We start from the raw sequence: 21,927 nt of genomic DNA, 5'->3' as shown, positions 1-21,927 counted from the left end.
GGGCGGGGGGCAAGAGAGAGAGGGCGGGGGCAAGAGAGAGAGGGCGGGGGCAAGAGAGAGAGGGCGGGGGCAAGAGAGAGAGGGCGGGGGCAAGAGAGAGAGGGCGGGGGCAAGAGAGAGAGGGCGGGGGCAAGAGAGAGAGGGCGGGGGCAAGAGAGAGAGGGCGGGGGCAAGAGAGAGAGGGCGGGGGCAAGAGAGAGAGGGCGGGGGCAAGAGAGAGAGGGCGGGGGCAAGAGAGAGAGGGCGGGGGCAAGAGAGAGAGAGAGAGGGCAAGAGAGAGAGAGAGAGGGCGGGGGGCGAGAGAGGGCGAGAGAGGGCGGGGGGTGAGAGAGGGCGAGAGAGGGCGGGGGGCAAGAGAGAGGGCAGGGGGGCAAGAGAGAGAGAGAGGGCGGGGGGCAAGAGGGCGAGAGAGGGCGGGGGGCGAGAGGGCGAGAGAGAGGGCAGGGGGGCAAGAGAGAGAGAGAGAGGGCGGGGGGCAAGAGAGAGGGCGGGGGGCAAGAGAGAGAGAGGGCGGAGGGCAAGAGAGAGAGAGGGCGGAGGGCAAGAGAGAGAGAGAGAGGGCGGGGGGCAAGAGAGAGAGAGAGGGCGGGGGGCAAGAGAGAGAGAGGGCGGGGGGCAAGAGAGAGAGAGAGAGGGCGGGGGGCAAGAGAGAGAGAGAGGGCGGGGGGCAAGAGAGAGAGAGAGGGCGGGGGGCGAGAGAGGGCGAGAGAGGGCGGGGGGTGAGAGAGGGCGAGAGAGGGCGGGGGGCAAGAGAGAGGGCAGGGGGGCAAGAGAGAGAGAGAGGGCGGGGGGCAAGAGGGCGAGAGAGGGCGGGGGGCGAGAGGGCGAGAGAGAGGGCAGGGGGGCAAGAGAGAGAGAGAGAGGGCGGGGGGCAAGAGAGAGGGCGGGGGGCAAGAGAGAGAGAGGGCGGAGGGCAAGAGAGAGAGAGGGCGGAGGGCAAGAGAGAGAGAGAGAGGGCGGGGGGCAAGAGAGAGAGAGAGGGCGGGGGGCAAGAGAGAGAGAGAGAGGGCGGGGGGCAAGAGAGAGAGAGAGAGGGCGGGGGGCAAGAGAGAGAGAGAGGGCGGGGGGCAAGAGAGAGAGAGAGAGGGCGGGGGGCAAGAGAGAGAGAGAGAGGGCGGGGGGCAAGAGAGAGAGAGAGGGCGGGGGGCAAGAGAGAGAGAGAGGGCGGGGGGCCAGAGAGAGAGGGCAGGGGGCCAGAGAGAGAGAGAGAGAGGGCGGGGGGCCAAGAGAGAGGGCAGGGGGCCAAGAGAGAGAGAGAGGGCGGGGGGCAAGAGAGAGAGAGGGCGGGGGGCAAGAGAGAGAGAGAGGGCAAGAGAGAGAGAGAGAGGGCAAGAGAGAGAGAGAGAGGGCAAGAGAGAGAGAGAGAGGGCAAGAGAGAGAGAGAGAGGGCAAGAGAGAGAGAGAGAGGGCAAGAGAGAGAGAGAGGGCAAGAGAGAGAGAGAGGGCAAGAGAGAGAGAGGGTGGGGGGCAAGAGAGAGGGCGGGGGGCAAGAGAGAGGGCGAGAGAGGGCGGGGGGCAAGAGAGAGGGCGGGGGGCAAGAGAGAGAGGGCGGGGGCAAGAGAGAGGGCAAGAGAGAGAGAGAGGGCGGGGGGCAAGACAGCAAGACAGAGAGAGGGCGGGGGGCAAGACAGAGAGAGGGCGGGGGGCAAGAGAGGGCGAGAGAGGGCGGGGGGCAAGAGAGAGAGAGGGCGGGGGGCAAGAGAGAGAGGGGGCAAGAGAGAGAGGGGGCCAAGAGAGAGAGGGGGCCAAGAGAGAGAGGGGGCCAAGAGAGAGAGGGGGCCAAGAGAGAGAGGGGGCCAAGAGAGAGAGGGGGCAAGAGAGAGAGGGGGCAAGAGAGAGAGGGGGCAAGAGAGAGAGGGGGCAAGAGAGAGTGGGGGCAAGAGAGAGAGAGGGGGCAAGAGAGAGAGGGTGCAAGATAGAGAGGGCGGAGGCGAGAAAGAGGGCGGAGGCGAGAAAGAGGGCGGAGGCGAGAAAGAGGGCGGAGGCGAGAAAGAGGGCGGAGGCGAGAAAGAGGGCGGAGGCGAGAGAGAGCAAGATAGCGACAAAGAACAGTGGCAGAGAACCAAAGAACGAGAGTGAGAAAAAAAAGAAAAATTAACAGAGTGTATGAGAGAATGAGGGAGAGAAATTACAGAGAAAGTAAGAATGAAAGCAAAACTGGGAACAAGAAACAAAGAGAATGAGAAAGAAAAGGAAAATAAGAAAAAGAAAGTAGCTGGAGGTCTCATATGATTGACATTAGCCCAAGAATTGTCAAATAGGGTATTTGAAAATAGGAGTTCCAAACCTAGATAACCCTTTTAAAAAAGGGGTTGTTCCAGATTGCAGAACACCTTTAACAAAGTCATGGACAGGGTACAACTTTATAAGTCTAATTTAATGCATTTAAATTGATTTTTGGGGACTTCATGGTCCTGGCATCTACTGTGTATATCATACTGTAATCTGGCAAAGCACCATACACATAGATTAGTCTCATTTAGGGCTCGCACAGACAACTATTTTCGGTCAGAGAGCGATCCGACAAAACATTGGATCGCACTTGGACCAATGTTACTCTGTGGGGCTGTGGATATGTCCGATTGTTATCCTTATGTATAGGAATAATTTTTTTATAAGTCAGAAATTTTTTTTTTAAAATTAAACCAATTGGAAATATTTTTTTTCTCCTCTCTACAGTATAAAACAGAACAATCACACGGCCTTTTAAATCCCCCGCAGGGAAATAATAAACCTAAAAAGATGTCAGATCACTTAAAAAAAAAAAAAAAAAAAAAAAAAAATCAAATAGCAGCATTGAAATAGAAAAAAATCAAAAGGAACAAAACCTGAGAATCGTCACATGCCCTCCAGATATTCACGTTCTAGTTTGATACCTCCCGTCGCGGTTCAAAGAGGAGTAAGCCCATTGGTTTAATTATTAATTAGGATGGATGTCAGGATTGTGAACAGATGCTAATTACTGGGTCAAGATATTTATTTCAGATTTCAAGATTTGGCTCTGTGGCCAAATACTTGAGTTGTTCATTAACCCATAAACCCATTTTTTTTTTTTTTTTTTTTTAAATGGATGCGAAATAGGACATCCCTAAAACTGCTTTTTTTTCCTGGTAATTTCAGTATCTCTGGTGGTTTAGGGCAATGAAAAGATTTATAGTACATCTCCTGGTGGTCTAGAGTCTTTGAGATCCCATGATCAAGGGAAGGACCCTAGAAAGTGGTGCATCTGGATATCAGAATTCTCAATTTTCCATCCTCTAAGACCAAATTCAGACACCCGTGGATCGTGGTCCGTTTATGAACGGCGATGCATGGACTGAGCATGGGTTTCCTGACCTGAACTCGACAGTCTCATATATGCCTATGAGGGTGTCTATTTTGGGTCAGTCGACCTGTGCCCTGACCTAGACCACGATACACAAGCATCTGAATTCGGCTTTAAACCGGCTTTTCTCATTTCTCAGGATGGAGCCCAAGTTTCATATTCCTCATATGAGTAATGTATTTTGTGGGAATCTGGATAGTGGGAATCTGGACAGTGAGAGGACGTCACAGCTCATAGCTTAGCCATAGATATAGGGATAGAAAGCCATAAAACACCAAAGAAACTGTTTGGATAGTGAGTGACAGCAAAGCAATGAGACCGGCTACTACCCATTTTACCCATAGTCAGGCATGTTAAGGTTGCCTTGATACTTCTGTTAACGAATTTAAAGGGATTTTGATACAGTCCTAGGAGACCCCAGAGTGTCATACACATCTTTTAGACAAGTGCTTTCAATTCGTCCTGAATCTAATTTTTGTAAAAATTCAATACATTTCGAAAGATTGGCTCATCTCTGCCAGCGAGACAAAAACAAGACCTAAAAAGCGAATGAAAAGTGTAACGTCGTCCAAAAAGTTCTGAACAATCTGATCTTTGTCTTTCAAGAGTCTTTTGGAGGAGATGTATGAAGTTGACCACACTTTGGCCAGGAGGTCCTCGGATGCCCCCACCAAAGCACAGCCTGGGCCAACATACCTAGCAAGCTTTTTAGGGGCAAGGCAAACCCAACAAAAGCAAATCTGGGCTTCCATGCTCTACGAAGAACAGACTTGAGATACGCCTGTACGATATCAGAGCGTGTAAACTTGAACACAAAGCGTCGCCTCGTCGACTCATCTGAACGCAAATGCACATAAATGTCCATTGGAAGTAAACTTCTCAGACATACAACTGTAACTATTAACCTGACCACGTAACACGAATTCCACACAAGTTTGTTACAACCTACGACTTTGAAGTGACCGTTCTAGAACTGGTGCTAAAGTGTACATCAAATATATAAAGTCTTCCCGAGACACATTCCAGCTGATTACTAGATAAAACGCTGTGCAGTAAAAGAGGTCTAAAAAAAAAAAAAACAACAACAAAAACTAGAACTAAAAATGCTAATAAAATTCTTAACTATCAGAGCGACACTTCTAAATTCAGACTCCCATATATTAAGCGGATCTCTGCCGATCCACCAGTGATCATCTACCATGGTGGGAGGATCCTGCATTTGCGTGGTGGACAGTGAGCTTAAAGGTCCAAATCATTACAGAAGAGTGGGCTGCACCCCTTGATCTGATCCCAACTGATGTGTATGGGGAGGGACAGCGGTCACACGACTCTTACTCAATAGATGGGAGATTTGGTTTGGATAGATGAAAGGTAAAGTCAATTGGCCCCCATTAATCATTGCCATTTCTCCACTTTTTTTGGAGCCTCATTCACTATACATTCTGCTCCACTTTTTAAATTGTATGTATTTTTCTTTTATGTCTTTATTTATTAAAGGTTATTTTTTTCTCAGCAACTCTGCTTATTCAGATGGTTTAGACATGTTCATGAAATACGACTTTTACCCTTTTTTTTTTGCACATCTCATTCCAGTTCAATTTTACACATTTTTGTGACTTTCTAAAGGATTTGCGACTTGATGGAAGAATTGGCTTTAAAAAAAAACAAAACACGTTTTTGGGCCACATTTATGAACCGCGTTCGTCAATTTGAAGAATTTGGAGCAAAAAGAAAAAAAAGTCAAGAGATCTCACAAGACAAAAATAGGAAAGTGACTTCCATATATCGCAAATGAGGAATCGGGTCCTCAATCGTTTGGTTTTCATGGGGGGGATAAGCCTCCATCCTTCATTTTTACAATTTTACTTACTTGTTTGTGTTTTTTGGATACTAGCTGGTACATTGTAAGGGCCGGTATCAATTAAAAGTACTAAATAGGTCACCTACCACCTTAAGGCAGAGTGTACACAGCTATCAATATCCTTTGCTGAATCTTTACTGCAGTGTACGTAAACTTTCGGGTGAAACAAGGTACACCTTTATTTAAATTAGTACGCATGCGTAGTAAGCTGCATGTGACTAGGAAGATATTGCAGTTTTACTGCATCTAATGAGAGTGAATAGGTAATTTACGCAGCGGAGAAGGAGCGTCTCCACTACATAAATTGACAATGCTGCATTCTTGAAAGATGCGCTGCATGTGCGTCTCCGCAGGGAAGCCGGAGGCGTCCGTGCACGCATAGTGGGCATGGGATTTCTTGAAATCCCATCCACTATGCTTTAACATCTGACCACTGCAGGTCTGACACTGCGGATGTACGGAGCGTCCAACCCGCAGCGTTTACTGACAGTGGGAACATACCCTAAGTATTTAACACGTCACCAATTTTCTAAATAAATCTATTTCTAAAGACGCTATTGACATGAAATTCTCAACAGATGCTGGTAATAACCCATCCAATCCACACAGGCAAAGAAATCACCATAGATGTCAATAAACGATGGGTAATAATGAGAAATGACACGGAGAAAAAGTATTGAACACATGAAGAAAGAGAGGTGCAAAAAGCAATGGAAATTCAAGACACCAGCTGAAATCTATCAGTAATTAGAAAACAATCCTGCCAATCAGTGAAAAATAATATCAACTGATGGCCTACAAAAAAGGTGTCTCATTACCAAGGTGCCACATAAAAAACATCTCATGAAGGGGGGAAAACCAGTGAGCTGTCTCAAGACCTTCGCAACCTTATTGTTGCAAAACATACTGATTGCATTGGTTACGGAATAAGTTCTAAACTTCTGAAAGTTCCAATAAGCACTGTTGGGGCCATAATCCAGAAGTGGAAAGAACATCATTTCACCATAAACCGCCCACAACCATGTGTTCCCTGCAATATTTCAGACAAAGGAGTGTAAAGAATTATCAGACAACTTGTACAAGAGCCAAGGACCACCTGTCGAGAGCAACAAAAAGATCTGGAGTCAGAAGGTACAATTGTTTCAAAAGAAAAGTACAGGCAATGCACTAAGCCTCCATGGCCTGTATTTATGCTCACCATGCCAGACTCCATTGCTGAACAAAAAGCATGTTCAAGAGCGTTTAAAGTTTGCTCCACAACATTTCGACAAGCCTGTAAAATACTAGAAGAATATAGTCTGGTCAGAGGAGACCAAAATTGAACTTTTTAGATAATATAATACATAACTTGTTTGAAGGCCAAAAGGCACAGTATATCACACCGAAAATACCATACCAACAGTGAAGTTTGGAGGTGGGAACATCATGGTCTGCTGATGTTTTTCATCATACAACATTGGCAAACTTCATATGATGGAAGGATGAATGGACACATGTACTGAGATATTCAGACTCCCATGTATTAAGCTGATCTCTGCCGATCCACCAGTGATCATCTACCATGGTGGGAGGATCCTGCATTTGCGTGGTGGACAGTGGGCTTAAAGGTCCAAATCGTTAGAGAAGAGGAGTGGGCTGCACCCCTTGATCTGATCCCAACTGATGTGTATGGGGAGGGACAGCGGTCACACGACTCTTACTCAATAGATGGGAGATTTGGTTTGGATAGATGAAAGGTAAAGTCAATTGGCCCCCATTAATCATTGCCATTTCTCCACTTTTTTTGGAGCCTCATTCACTATACGTTCTGCGACACTTTTTAAATTGTATGTATTTTTCTTTTATGTCTTTATTTATTAAAGGTTATTTTTTTCTCAGCAACTCTGCTTATTCAGATGGTTTAGACATGTTCACGAAATACGACTTTTACCCCTTTTTTTTGGGGGGGGGGGGCACATCTCAATCCAGTTCAATTTTACACATTTTTGTGACTTTCTAAAGGATTTGCGACTTGATGGAAGAATTGGCTTTATAAAAAAAAAAACGTTTTTGGGCCAGATTTATGAACCGCGTTCGTCAATTTGAAGAATTTGGAGCAAAAAGAAAAAAGAAAAGTCAAGGGAAAATTGAACTTTTTAGATAATATAATACATAACTTGTTTGAAGGCCAAAAGGCACAGTATATCACACCGAAAATACCATACCAACAGTGAAGTTTGGAGGTGGGAACATCATGGTCTGCTGATGTTTTTCATCATACAACATTGGCAAACTTCGTATGATGGAAGGATGAATGGACAAATGTACCGAGATATTCTTGATAAAAATCTACTGCCATCTACCAGGATGATGAAGATAAAATGAGGGTGGACATTTCATCAACACAATGATCCCAAACGCACAGCCAGGAAAACGCTCAACTGGTTTCCGAGAAAGAAAATTAAGCAGCTAGAATGGCCGGGCCAATCACCGGACCTGAATCAAATAGAAAATGTATGGAAGGAACTGAAGCTCAGAATTCAAAGAAGGAACCTATGGGAAGTCCAGGATTTAAAGAGTGTTTGTGTGGAAGAATGAGCCAAAAGAATGAGCCAAAATCACACCTGAGCAATGCCTGCAACTAGTTTCTCCATACAGGAGGCGTGTTGAAGCGGTCATCACCAACTAAGGCTGTTGCACAAAATATTAAATAAAGGCAAGTGTGCTCAATACTTTTTCCCTGTGTTATTCCTCATTATTACACCTACCATAATTTATGGAAATCTATGGTTTGATTTCTTTGCCTGTGTGCATTGGATGAGTTGTTGCCGACATCTGGTGAGAATTTCATGTCAATAGCACCTTTAGAAATATATTTACTTATAAAATTGGTGATGTGGTCAATACTTATTTCCCCCGCTGTATACCAATTATAGTGTATGGTGCCATTCACATGTCCTTTTTTTTCTTTTTTCTTGCGGACTGAGACATATGTCTGTTTTATACCTAGTTTGTGGCTCACACTCCCCCTTCCAAGTAAATGGGTCCGTGCAAAAAAAAAAAAAAAATCAGGGTAGCAAATGGTGACCTATGTGTCATCCAAGTACTGCCTGTATTTTTACTGAGGAATTGAAATAAAGGTTGTATGTTTTTTTCATACACGGACCTGAAAAGGAACCGCTGTAGAGAAAAAAAAAAGTCCATTCTTAAAGTACCAGAATAAATACAAACATCTAAAATGAGGCCTAATTTCAGCAGCAGATATTTTTTTTGCCAGTGGAACTAAAAATCTGTGTAGGAATGGATTGCAGTTGTACACAATCTGTGGCACATCCACCATATAGGGACTCTAGGATTAACACAACTTTTCCAGGCCCCTGATTATCAGATCTACCTAGGAACGTACTCATGTTTCACCGATCTACCAATTATAGAGATCATCGGGAACCCAGCATGAAGATTTTACTAATCAAACCAGTGTTATGGCTGCATTGGTTGTGGGACAACAGTAAAAATGATATATGTCTTGTAGTAATCTGAGGTGCCACAGCTGAGAAATTGAGATTTAAAGCCACATGCTAATTAGCCTGGAAGTGCACCGCGGGGGCGTGTTGATGTACTATGACACACCCCCAAGGTACTTCCAGACTAATTTGTAATGAGACTTCAAAGCTCGATTTCTCTGCTCTGGCATATCGGATTACTGCAAGACAGGTATCATTTTTATTGATGTACTGGGACCTATGCAGCTCTACCACTAATTTCAGTATTAAGATCTACTGAGTAAAGTCCAGAAGCTTTGAAGAACCTAGGTCATAAATTACTCATTTTCATATACAAGTTTGCCGAATGTATTCTGAGGTCCCGAGCCATCTTCCGTGCCCCAAGGAACGTGCTGCGGCAGCATTACAGGAAAAATGATGAATTAATCATTGACCACGGAAGCTTTCAGTTGCTATGGGAGAAGTTACTAATTGCCCAGGCATTAAAACCTTGTAGAAAAAAAAAAAAACATTAAGGTCGAAGAGCTTAAGTAGAGGCCAAGCCCCATGTAAAGTCTGATTAATTACTCCGAATAAAATGTGAACTTTCCCCGTTTGCGTAGAAAATGACTCTCTCCTACCAGACTTCACACCTAAACAAACGGAAAAGTACGTAAGGGTGACAGCCGCCGGCTCCACACCAAAATTCCACAATCCCCATGTTTGCGGTCGCGGTCATGTGATGGTCCATTGTTGTGTCTCGGAGGGTCACGTGACCGGTCGTGGAGGTCAGGAGGATCTAAGAGCATGTAATACTAAAAAAGCTCAGATTAGGGGGATTGGGTAGTGAAATAAATTACCCAAAAATTAACTTACCAACACCGGACAGGTCAACCCAAGGCCAGCCATTCACAGGGGGATATTTGCATAGCTGTTGGCTGCATAGATTGAAGTGGTCCTCATGGCTATAAAAATACCGATACCCATTATTAATATCAGACCACTGATCCCAGACCAGACCCCTATTGTAATAGATACCTACAGGGTTGGACTGGCCCACCAGAGAACCAGAGAATCCTCCGGTGGGCCGTGGCTTCTCCTTCAGAAGAGTTCATAGTGCAAACCTTGCAGTTGCTATGGGGCTCATCAGTGGAGGAGAAAGGTGGGCCCTCAGAATCAAATCCTCCGGTGGGCCCAATGTTCTTCAGTCTGACACTGGATACCTAGTCCAAAAATATGGGGTGTGAAGATATTTACATCTGCTCTTTATTCTGATATTGATTCTTATTAAAATTGATTTAAGGGAAAAAAAAAATGCATCTTATCTAAAAAGGCAAGGGAAATATCCTGCTAGTGTCTCCTAATCGAAGTAGCTCCTAGAAGACCCTTTACGAGGAACCGGTCAGCAAGATCAACCCTCTAAACTGTTTATATGAGCATGTAGGTCAGTAAAAGATAAACGAATTGGTACCATTAAATGCGCTAGCCTGGGAAAATCCTAGTTTAATGCAATATGTAAATAAGGTGCTAAGTGCTTTGTACCACCCACAGCACTTAATGAAACCCTTCCTCCTGAGGTCACTTCCATCCTTAGCATCTCCTTCTCTATGTATGTAGCTCAGTGTTTGTAACGTCAGGCCATGGTCAGGAAAACTAGTGCCAGCGTAGATCACGGAAGGGTAAGGAAGACCCTTGAAATGTCCGTGGGCACAGCGTGGCTGGGCGGTGCCCGCGCAGTAGAACGTTGAAGCCTGTACCCTTAATGTGAAGCAAGAAAAGCAGCGAACTACACAGGCGATAGAATTTTTTCTGTCCTCCACCTAACATCCCAGACACTATCACTCAAAAGAAGAGGCGCTAAGGATAGAAATAACCTCATAAGGCAGAATTTCATTAAGTGCTCCGGTTGGGACAAAACACGTAATGCCTCATTTCCATGTATCGTGTGCCAATCATAGCTTGTGATCTTGTTTTTTTTGGGCCATGCAGTAAAAGAACATGCTCCATGGCCTATTGTTTTCATTGGAACTGTTTCAATAATTCATTTTACCTGTGGGGGAGCTGCAGGGAAATTGAGCACTTGATGTTAGGTTCTCTCATAGCTAATTAATAGGAGTCTATGTCTTAGGAACCTTCTTGAAAGTGATCAAGGATGATGCAATTTATTAAGGAGCTAAAAAGAGAACAAATTTTTCACCCAAACCCATTTTTCACTGGCCAATAGCCAAGTAGATTTGACATCTGTTCTGAAAATTTGCGCTCTGTCAATTCAGATATTTGCATCTTGCTCTGCAGAAATCTTTTTGGTCAAGGTTTTGATTTTTCGATCTGATTCTAGATTGAGCTAAACCAGGCATTCGGGGGGTGGTATGGCCAGGATTAAAAGGGGAGACACAGATATATTGAGAGGATAAGAAGAGAGCAGTAGCTGGGGGTCAGAAGCAAACATTTTAAGGCCTGTGGACCCCTTTGATGTGGACGGCATTAAATAGATGGAGATGAATGTGTTCAGCTAAAGGTTTTCTGCAGACATCGTTCACTCAGTATTCATTTGTACGAAGCCGTGAATATGGACCCCGCCGCAAGATACATGGAAATGGGCTGAAAGATTATACATAGATTAAGAGATACACATATTCACAGGACAGGGTAAAACTTGTAGTCCAGTAATGGTTTCTGGTAATCCAACTGGAAAAAAAATAATCCCAATGGCTGATTAACAACATACCACAGAGCAGGTTGGCCACCGCCACCGAGGGCAAATGGAGAGGCGAGGGCGGACGGAGAGGCGCTGCTCGGGGGGGGGAGACGAGGGCGGACACAGAGGCGCCGCTCGGGGGGGGGTAGACGAGGGCGGACAGAGAGGCGCCGCTCGGGGGGGGTAGACGAGGGCGGACAGAGAGGCGCCGCTCGAGGGGGGGGGAAGAGACGAGGGCGGACAGAGAGGCGACGCTCGGGGGGGAGACGAGGGCTGACAGAGAGGCGCCACTCAGGGGGGGAGACGAGGAGATGAGGGCTGACAGAGAGGCGCCGCTCGGAGGGGGGGGGGACGAGAGCGGACAGAGAGGCGCCGCTTGGGGGGTGGGGGGGAGACGAGGGCGGACAGAGAGGTGCCGCTCGGGGGGGAGACGAGGGCTGACAGAGAGGTGCCACTCGGGGGGGGGGGGGGGAGACGAGGGCTGACAGAGAGGCGCCACTCGGGGGGGGGGGAGACGAGGGCGGACAGAGGGGCGCGGCTCGGGGGGGGGGGGAGACGAGGGCGGACAGAGAGGCGCTGCTCGGGGGGGTGGAGACGAAGGCGGACAGAGAGGCGCCGCTCAGGGGAAGGGGAAGACAAGGGTGGACGGACAGGCGCCGCTCGGGGGAGGGGAGATGAGGGCGGACGGACAGGCGCCGCTCAGTGGGAAGACGAGGGCGGGCAGACAGGCGTCGCTCAGGGGGAAGACGAGGGCAGACGGACAGGCACCGCTCAGTGGGAAGACGAGGGCGGACGGACAGGCGCCGCTCAGTGGGAAGACGAGGGCGGACGGACAGGCACCGCTCAGTGGGAAGACGAGGCTGGACGGACAGGTGCCACTCGGGGGGGGGGGGGGGGGGAGACGAGGGCGGACGGACAGGCACCGCTCAGTGGGAAGACGAGGGTGGAAGGACAGGTGCCACTCGGGGGGGGAGACTACGGCGGACGGACAGGCACCGTTCCGGGGGAGATGAGGGCGAACGGAAGACCGAGCATATGGCGACGTGCTACAGAAGACTCAGTATAAGGCGACGTACCACTCATGGGATACACAGTGGAAGCTACAGAAGAAGGAATACACGTCCATTCCAATAATGTCACAAGGAAGTTATAGCATTGCCTTGAAAAAGAAAAAAAAAATCAAATTAATCAATGTCATTAAGCGAAGTCCGGCACATACCAGCCGCTCAGGAAAACCTAGACGTCAAATTCCTCGCCGTCTCCATGCAAAATACCTCTGCAGTCATCTCAGCTAAGTAATGTTATTCATTACAAGTACTTAACAAATAGGCCCATAAGCCACAGCCGGACCCAGACAGGTAAAAATAACTCACAATTAACGGATTGTTACCCCAACCGGGGAGACGCTTAGAAAAACCAACAGAGAGAATAAAAAGCAGCGCCATTTTTCACCCAGCAGCCAATCAGATGTTGTTGTTCACTTTCACCACATATCAATAAAGATACACGGATCTAAAAATTTGCCCTATACTTGAGAAAATGAAAGCCGCATCCTGATTGGTTGCTATGGGCCACTTCTTTCCAGATGTGGTTGGTTTCTAAGAGCAAGGCCAATTATCAGAAATTATAAATTATGCGTAAAAAGGGATTAATAGCCTAAAACGTGGTCATAATATAATGCAAAGTTCTGCAAAATTTAATATCAAGGCGTATTTAAAAAGATGCAGAAATTAATGTCTTTTTCAAGCATATTCCGCCACAGAAGTCGACAGAAAAAACGAGCATTTCTATGTAAAAATTACTCTCTGTGCACATGATCAAACCTTTTAACATCTTTTAAAGAGATTGTCTAGCCCTTTTTTCCCCCAATATGGCCTTAAAACTGGTAGGCAGGTAGTTGGCTACTACCTGCCTGTGGTACCCTGCGCCGGCACACAGCGGTCATTGACTGCTCATGCTGGCGATTCAGGTGCTCCATGTCAACCGAGCAGCTCTTCTTCTGGGCTGCTCTGTCAACCGGGCGTGACTGCTGACATAATGCTGATTGACCGTTGGCTCCCCGCGGTTAGGCAGTGGGGAGCCAGCTGTCAATCAGCATTATGTCGGCAGCCACTGAGCAGAGTGGCTACTCTGTCGACGTGACGACAGTGGAAGCAGCTGAATCGCCGGCAGGAGTGGTTGGTGACCACTCTGTGGCGGCAGAGATCAGCACAAGGCACAACAGGTAGGTAGCAATTACTGGCCTGTTAGTTCTTAGGGCCACAGTTAAAATAAAAGAGACATGTCCATTCTTCCGGCATTTTTTGCTTCGAAGGCGCTGTGTACGAATGCCCGGATGTCTTGGAAAAAAAAAAAAAACGTTAGCAGTTTCTTCAATATTAAAAGGAGTTAAAAATAAATAAATAAAAAAGGAAAAACTACAGCAATAAAAGAAATCAAGAACACCGGGAAGGGAGGGGGGGGTCCCATCCAAAAGACAGCCAGCAGCCAAAATCGTCAAAAAACGTCCTAAGAAAAAAAAAAAAATACACAAAAGACGATTCCCGGTAAATAAAAACAAGGGCTATTCCCAATTCAGACATTTATGGCAAATCCACAGCATATGTCATTTATGTCTGATAGGTGCGGAATATTTCATGCAATAAAATGCAATTAAAGTAAATGATCACCGACCAACCAGCAAGAATTCTGGATCTCACAGACCTGTTATTTTTTCTTTAAGAAGCCTCCAACTCTGCACTCATTACCTGTATTAATTGCATCCGTTTGACCTCGTTGCCTGTATAAAAGGCACCTGTCCACACACAATCACACTCCAACCTCTCCATCATAGCCAAGACCAAAGAGTTGTCTAAGGACACCAGGGACAAAATTATAGACCTACACAAGGCTGGGATGGGCTACAGGACAATCGTCAAGTAGCGTGGCGAGAGGGCAACAACTGTCTGCACAATTATTAGAAAATGGAAAAAACACAAGATGACTGTCAATCTTCCTCGGTCAGGGGATCTTACCTTGTGGGGCAAGGATGATTCTGAGTAAGGTCAGGAATCTGCCCAGAACTACACAGGAGGACCTGGTCAATGACCTAAAGAGAGCTGGGACCACAGTCTCAAGCATTACCGTTAGTAATCCATGACGGCATAGTGTGTTACTATCTTGCAAGGCAGCCAAGGTCCCCCTGCTCATGTCAACATATGTCCAGGCCTGTTTGAAGTTCGTGAAAGACCATCTGCATGACTCAGAGGAGGGATGGGAGAAGGTCATGTAGTCAGATGAAACCAAAATGGAACTTTTTGGCATTAACTCCACTAGCTGTATTTGGAGGAAGAAGAAGGATGAGTACAACCCGAAAAACAACATCCCAACCGTGAAGCACGGTGGAGGAAACATCATACTTTGGTGGTGCTTTTTTGCAAAGGGGATAGGAGGGGACGACTGCACCGTATTGAAGAGAGAAAGGATCAGGTCATGTATCACAAGATTTTGGCCAACAGCCTCCATCCCTGAGTAAGGGAATTGAAGATGGGCCGTGGCTGGGTCTTCAAGCATGACAATGACCCAAAACACACAGCAACTAAAGAGTGGCTCCGTAAGAAGCACTTTGAGGTCCTGGAGTGGCCTAGCCAGTCTGTTGACCAGCGACAGCCCACCCTTTGCTGAGAGGTGCGCAGCTCACACCACAGGAGGACACATTTACTGTCTCTGTGCCTTCCTGTCGAGTGAGCGGTTCACCTCTTGGAGAGGAGGTGGTTTTGTATAATTAGTAGGGGATCTCCGGGCCTGTGCACCAATAATGAAGCCCTTATTTATTGTCACCAAACTTTTCTGTTTTCCCCTGTTTTCATCGCCATAAACTGCTGTTTATATCTGGCACATGAAATTTTGGGCCCTATAGCGTTTATGGTCCTGAATTTGGCCAGGACGTCATGGAGTGTCAGAAACAATACGAGAAAATGTGCACGGATACATATACCCAACTCAAAAGTGGGTGTTCCCATGTGGATTAGCGGGACCCATGGGGCGGGACATACCCAACGACATTTTTCTATAGATCTTCTGACACAAGGGGAGGTGCTATTTTGCAGGACCGTGGAGTCGGAGTCCATTTTGGTGGAGTCGGTGTCATGGAAATTGAGGAGTCGAAGGTTTGGCTTAGCGACTGCACAGCCCTGGCTACTTGAAGCCGCTGGGCCACAAATTCCAAAGTTCTTACAGGTCCTCTATAATCTATAGTAAATCCTGCTCCATCTGTACTCATAGCCCCCTAAAGAGTCACATCTCAATAATTCACCACAACATATTTAAAGAGTATTTCCAACCAAAACGTAAAAAAGGAACAAAACAAAAATAAAACCAGCCACCTATAAAGTAAATTAAAAGTTTGTACAGTAAATTTTATTTGCTTTTTTCAATTCAGCTGCGGCGGCCATTTTAGAGAAAGTAGAAACAGGAAGTGCAGCCATATTGGTCGTCAGCAAGAAATTAGCTCCTCAGAATGCTTTAAAATCGATCAGTATGTTTTAAAGAAAAAAACAAAAAAACAAAATGACAAATTACCAAAATACTAACTCAAGGCTGACCGACAATATGGCTGCACTTCCTGTTTCTCCTTTCACTAAAATGGCCGCCACATGTGAATTTAAAAAATACTAATTTCTCTGTCGGCAAACAAAATCTAATCGTCAAATTTTGACCACTGCTTTGACTTCTAATTTACTAATACATGGGTAATTTTTACATTTTGGGTGAAAATTCCCCTTTAAAAGGGATGTTTATGAGGTTTTATAGAATATTTTGTGGGATAAAAAAAAAAGGTGTAGTTACCCCTGGAAATTTGTAAAAACTGCTCCTGATGGAAGCAAACAGAACAGTAAGGAAATGCTTGTTGTCCACCGTACCGTCTTTCAATGTAATACATCCTGCTCATCTGCACGAGTAAAAGCTTCTCCTCTGTCGCAAGTGTCTAATATAAAGGAGGAGGAATTGGCTGCGCTCCCTTTATATGTGACATTGACTAAGATTTTTAAGGTGGTATCAATTTCTTTTAAGACAGTATGTGTCTAGGGGGACAATATTATATTTTTTAGGTTGTATAATTTTGTTTAGGTGGTGGGTTTTTTTTTTTAAATTACCATTTTAAAGGCGGGACTGGGTCCTCTAAGGTCGGCACTGGGTCCCCTAACGGCGGCACTGGGGCCTCTAAGGTCAGTACCGAGTCCTCTAACGGCGGCACTGGGGCCTCTGAGGTCGGTACTGGGGCCTCTAAGGTCGGTACTGATTCCTCTAACGGCGGCACTGGGGTCTCTGAGGTTGGTACTGAGTCCTCTAACAGCGGCACTGGGGCCTCTGAGGTCGGCACTGGGGCCTCTGAGGTCGGTACTGGGGCCTCTGAGGTCGGCACTGGGGCCTCTGAGGTCGGTACTGGGGCCTCTGAGGTCGGTACTGGGGCCTCTGAGGTCGGTACTGGGGCCTCTGAGGTCGGTACTGGGGCCTCTGAGGTCGGTACTGGGGCCTCTGAGGTCGGTACTGGGGCCTCTGAGGTCGGTACTGGGGCCTCTGAGGTCGGTACTGAGTCCTCTAACGGCGGCACTGGGGCCTCTGAGGTCGGTACTGGGGCCAATAAGGTCGGTACTGATTCCTCTAACGGCGGCACTGGGGCCTCTGAGGTCGGTACTGGGGCCTCTGAGGTCAGCACTGGGACCTTTAAGGTCGGTACTGGGGCCTCTGAGGTCGGTACTGGGGCCTCTGAGGTCGGTACTGGGGCCTCTGAGGTCGGTACTGGGGCCTCTGAGGTCGGTACTGGGGCCTCTGAGGTCGGCACTGGGGCCTCTGAGGTCGGCACTGGGGCCTCTGAGGTCGGCACTGGGGCCTCTGAGGTCGGCACTGGGGCCTCTGAGGTCGGCACTGGGGCCTCTGAGGTCGGCACTGGGACCTCTGAGGTCGGCACTGGGACCTCTGAGGTCGGCACTGGGGCCTCTGAGGTCGGCACTGGGACCTCTGAGGTCGGCACTGGGACCTCTGAGGTCGGCACTGGGACCTCTAAGGTCGGTACTGAGTCCTCTAACGGCGGCGGCACTAGGCCTTGTAATACTGTGTCACTTTTTTAAGGCGCTTTATCTTCTATGACAGTAATACATTTTGTAAAGTAGTGCAATTTTTTTTAAGGTGGTATACCCTTTCTTTTAAAGCAGTACTATATCTTGTAAGGAGATAATATATTCTGGAAGTTAGCGTAATTTTTTAAGGCAGTACTGTAGTCTGGAAGTCAGTACTATATCTTGTTAGGCAGTATCACTGTTTTTTTTTTTGCTTTTTTTTTGGTGATATAGATCTATCTACATATTTTTTTTTATTTTTTTTAAAGCGTACTATGTCCTGAAAGACGGCATACATTTTTAAAGAAGCGGTAATATATGTTTTAGGGTAGGAAAATATTTTTTAAGGCAGTATAATATCTTAAGTATATAGTAATATATATTTGTATCATTTTAAAGGTTTTTTTTATATATATATTTTTTATTTAAAGGTGGTATAATTTTTAAGGTGGCTCCATTGTGCACGTTTTTTTTTCTCTCTCCAGGATTTGGCGTGTATGAATGGGTGACTCCTACAAGAAGTATCTGTACTTTAGAACAATTATCAGACACAGCAGGGACCCTCAGCCAATAAACACCAGGACTGGAGGGCAAGCAGCTGTAAATCTGCATTAATCGGTTCAGGAATTCAGCTATTTACGAAGATTTAACAGTGCAAACAAATAGGAACCCCGGCCAAATACTTCTTCTTCCTACCTTCACATTGTTTCCCCTCGCCCTTGTACCCAGGCTTGCAAATACATTTGTAGGATTTCGGGGTATTCTGGCAGATGGCGTCAATGTGGCAATCGTCCGTGCCCTCTGCACACTCGTCACTGTCTGCAATGAAGAAGGGGTTAATTAGTGATGGGAAAACTGGAATCAATGGGGAGGGGAGGGGGGGTCACTTTTTTTTTTTTCCCCTTCTCTCCCAGATAAAAAACAGATGACAGCAAGCGGGGCACAGGTGAAATAAAGGGGTCTTGTCGTAGCCACACGTAGAAAAATATCATTAGATGATTAAAGGAAATGGCGAGATTGGCCCGTCTGCAGACAATTACAGGACGACACGACAAACACAGCCCACGGAAGCAATCAAATAGCCAATATACAGACAGATGTAGCAGAGCCGAGTTTGTGACGGTCATGGTTATCATTTGCGGGAGGTTGGCCAGCAAAACGGGGGGCGACGCGGAACTAGAAAATTGGCTCGGAGGTAGCAAACAAACCCAACTCTGCTACACCGGCGCAGAGTTTGGCATCACTTACGGCGCTGGATCGCAACGTTTGATCACTTATCAGGACGTGATGCATACAACATCAAAAGTGAAAAAGAAAAGAAAAAAAGAACAGATAACAATATCAGCTCTGCTATACGCGTGTGACGATGTACGCGTCCGTGCGAAAACGATCGCGGCGCGCCCTATTCCCTTTCAGTCTCATACTCACCCATTCAATTCTACGAGCGCGCATAAGAAAAAAAATTCCATCCGATTTTTACTGTATCCCATCAGGCAGATTCTAAGATGTTGATGTATAAAAAATAAAAAAAAGACGTCAGATCGATGTAAAATACAGAGAAACGGACTAAAATCGGACGAGATTTCATACACTCGCCTGACACCGGCCTTAATTTACAAACTCAGCTCTGCTATATGTAAGTAGATGAATAACCATAATATAAATCAGCTCTGTGACTGATGGATGGATAATAGATAAATAGATAGATAAGAGATAGATAGGAAATAGATAGATAGATAACTTGACAGACAGACCTGCCATTGGTGCAATCAGTGCAGTTACACAGGAGCCCAAGTGATAAGGCAGCCACTACCAACTCTAAAGGGAGCATTATTATGAGCTATAGGACTGTAAAGGGCTCATGTCTCTGTCCACCCCTAGATAAAGAGACACAGAGTGAAAGCCACACACAGAGAGCGAAACACAGAGCGAGAGCGAAACGCAGGGACACAGAGAGAGCGAGAGCGCGCAAAACGCAGGGACACAGAGAGAGCGAGAGCGCGCAAAACGCAGGGACACAGAGAGAGCGAGAGCGCGCAAAACGCAGGGACACAGAGAGAGCGAGAGCAAAACGCAGGGACACAGAGAGAGCGAGAGCAAAACGCAGGGACACAGAGAGAGCGAGAGCAAAACGCAGGGACACAGAGAGAGCGAGAGCAAAACGCAGGGACACAGAGAGAGCGAGAGCAAAACGCAGGGACACAGAGAGAGCGAGAGCAAAACGCAGGGACACAGAGAGCGAGAGCAAAACGCAGGGACACAGAGAGCGAGAGCAAAACGCAGGGACACAGAGAGCGAGAGCAAAACGCAGGGACACAGAGAGCGAGAGCAAAACGCAGGGACACAGAGAGCGAGAGCAAAACGCAGGGACACAGAGAGCGAGAGCAAAACGCAGGGACACAGAGAGCGAGAGCAAAACGCAGGGACACAGAGAGCGAGAGCAAAACGCAGGGACACAGAGAGCGAGAGCAAAACGCAGGGACACAGAGCGAGAGCAAAACGCAGGGACACAGAGCGAGAGCAAAACGCAGGAACGCAGGGACACAGAGCGAGAGCGAAACACGGAGACAGAGAGAGTGAGACAGAGACACAGAAAGTGAGAGCAAAACACAGAGCCACAGAGAGAGCAAGAGCGAAACAGAGAGAGCGAGCAAAACAGAGAGAGTGAGCAAAACAGAGAGAGCGACTGAAGTCTTGTCAAGTCTGCTACATCTAGATAGGTAGATTCTTATGGTCATCTATCTAGATGTAGCAGAGTTGATGTAGTCATGTGTCAGAACCTGCATAGGATTTTATTGTACGGTGCACAAAGGAAACCACTGAACGACTAATTCAACTTTTCTGCTTTTAGACAGATAAATAGGAGATAGACAGACAGCTGACCGCAATCTGCGGAACTCAAGACAAAGTCTAGATAGATAGACGATCAACAGAAAGATGACAGCGAGCGGGATATCTAGACCTCGGATACATCCTTATGGTTATCTATCAACCTAGAAAAAGCAAAGTTGAGTTTGTCATACAAAAACGTTCCCTTGTACTATCGTTAAAAGTCGACGCAAACCATAGATTTTTTTGACATTTGAATCACATCATCGTCAGCTCTGCTACATCCAGATAGACAATCGGTGGATTGGAGTGTCCGGAGGATATCAGGTCCAGAAAAGCGAATACAGGAATATGAGATTCAGCTCTGCTCCATTCTAGAGAGGATAAAGAGCGCTGGAAGCCGGCTCAGCTCTGCTACATCTTGACAGACAGACCCCAGTGACTTGCAGAGTCCCCCCCCTCCCCGCCTCTGAGTGACAAAGCCCCCCACGTACCCCTGAGGCGGCTGATTGATGCCTCTTATGTCAATACTTGTATCCATCTTCCTGGAAATTCAGATTTAATTGATTCTTTGACAATTTAGCGCCGTCTCCACATCTGGGGCTCAGGGAGATCACAGCCGATCCCCCCCCCCCTACATAAATAAGCCTGATGTGTCGCCCCCCCCCCCCCCCCCGCCAGTCTCCTCCAGCTGCTAAAGTCAATATAATTATGATCCAATCTTTTCCTTTAAGACCAATTACAATTAGCAGATTGCAGGAAAAGGGGGGGGGCAATGTGGTGTTGGGGGGGGGGGATACTTGTTTTGGACATCGCAGGTGTTATGGAATTAAATGCACCCAGTAAATACAGCAATAAAGGGGGGGGATTAAAGGAGGGGTCCAGAATTAGGAAACAGTCCTTATATCAGCTCATCTAGAAAAAAATTAAAAATTTAAAGGGGACGTCAACAGCTGTATCCTGACAGTGGATTTAAAGGGAATTGCAAATGAAAAAATTGCCAGGAGGGAGAATAAGCAGTAGAGAGGGGGAGATCAGGGGGAGAAAGTTTGCAGAAGGGCACAGCAGCCGGCACAGTCCTGTATAGGACACCCAGAACTAGGAGGAGAAAGTTTAAGGGGAAACCCCCAACACTGGGGAAACTCTCCGGCGGCTCCTACCTGGGGCTCCGCTGCCTCCGGTGAAGCTGTCCCGGTGAACAATAGTGACCAGCAGGCAGAGGTACCACCATGTGCAGCCCGCAGCCCCCATGATCCCGGAGCCGGCACCAGCTGATGTTACCAGGGAAGAGCCACGCTCGGCACTGCCAGGCTACAGGCTGCACGGAGCGACTGAGTGACAGCCGCTCGCCGATTGGCTAAGGCGCACAAGGAAAGGGCGGAGAGAAAAGGGAAGCAGCCAATCGGTGGTAAAGAAGGGAGGGGCTGGAGTAAACCACGCCTCTTCTGACCGGGAGTCTTCTTATTTAATCGCTGCTGCTTCAGAGAAGTGAGATGGTTAATATTCACTGAGCGGTGCGGACCCGGGTGATGAGTACTGACACAAGGTGACCAGTGTGGACCCGGAGTGATGAGAACTTACCTAAGGTGTCCAGTGCGGACCCGGAGTGACGAGTACTGACCCAAGGTGACCAGTGTGGACCCGGGGTGACGAGT

The 21,927-nt window shown here is 47.1% G+C and overlaps 1 protein-coding gene across 6 annotated transcripts in view; it reads right to left on the bottom strand.

Annotated features, from left to right (window-relative positions):
- SCUBE1 (signal peptide, CUB domain and EGF like domain containing 1) overlaps positions 1-21,615 on the bottom strand; it is a 266,698-nt gene extending 245,083 nt beyond the window's left edge. For 3 of the 6 annotated variants that reach the window (XM_073567713.1, XM_073567717.1, XM_073567714.1), the window contains exons 1-2: positions 21,433-21,614; positions 18,140-18,262 (exon numbers count right to left, since the gene is read on the bottom strand). In XM_073567713.1, coding sequence (XP_073423814.1) covers positions 18,140-18,262; positions 21,433-21,523 — 214 coding nt within the window. In that variant the 5' untranslated portion in view covers positions 21,524-21,614. Of the gene's footprint in view, positions 1-18,139; positions 18,263-21,432 lie in introns of all 6 variants that reach the window. The other 3 variants (XM_073567715.1, XM_073567716.1, XM_073567718.1) reach the window with 2 other exon arrangements.
- Positions 21,616-21,927: the final 312 nt, after the last annotated feature.

The sequence above is a fragment of the Dendrobates tinctorius genome, unplaced genomic scaffold (assembly GCF_039654945.1).
Source record: "Dendrobates tinctorius isolate UK_male_01 unplaced genomic scaffold, ASM3965494v1 ptg000020l, whole genome shotgun sequence".
Classification (NCBI taxonomy): Eukaryota; Metazoa; Chordata; class Amphibia; order Anura; family Dendrobatidae; genus Dendrobates; species Dendrobates tinctorius.
This window is presented reverse-complemented; position numbering and strand designations above follow the sequence as displayed.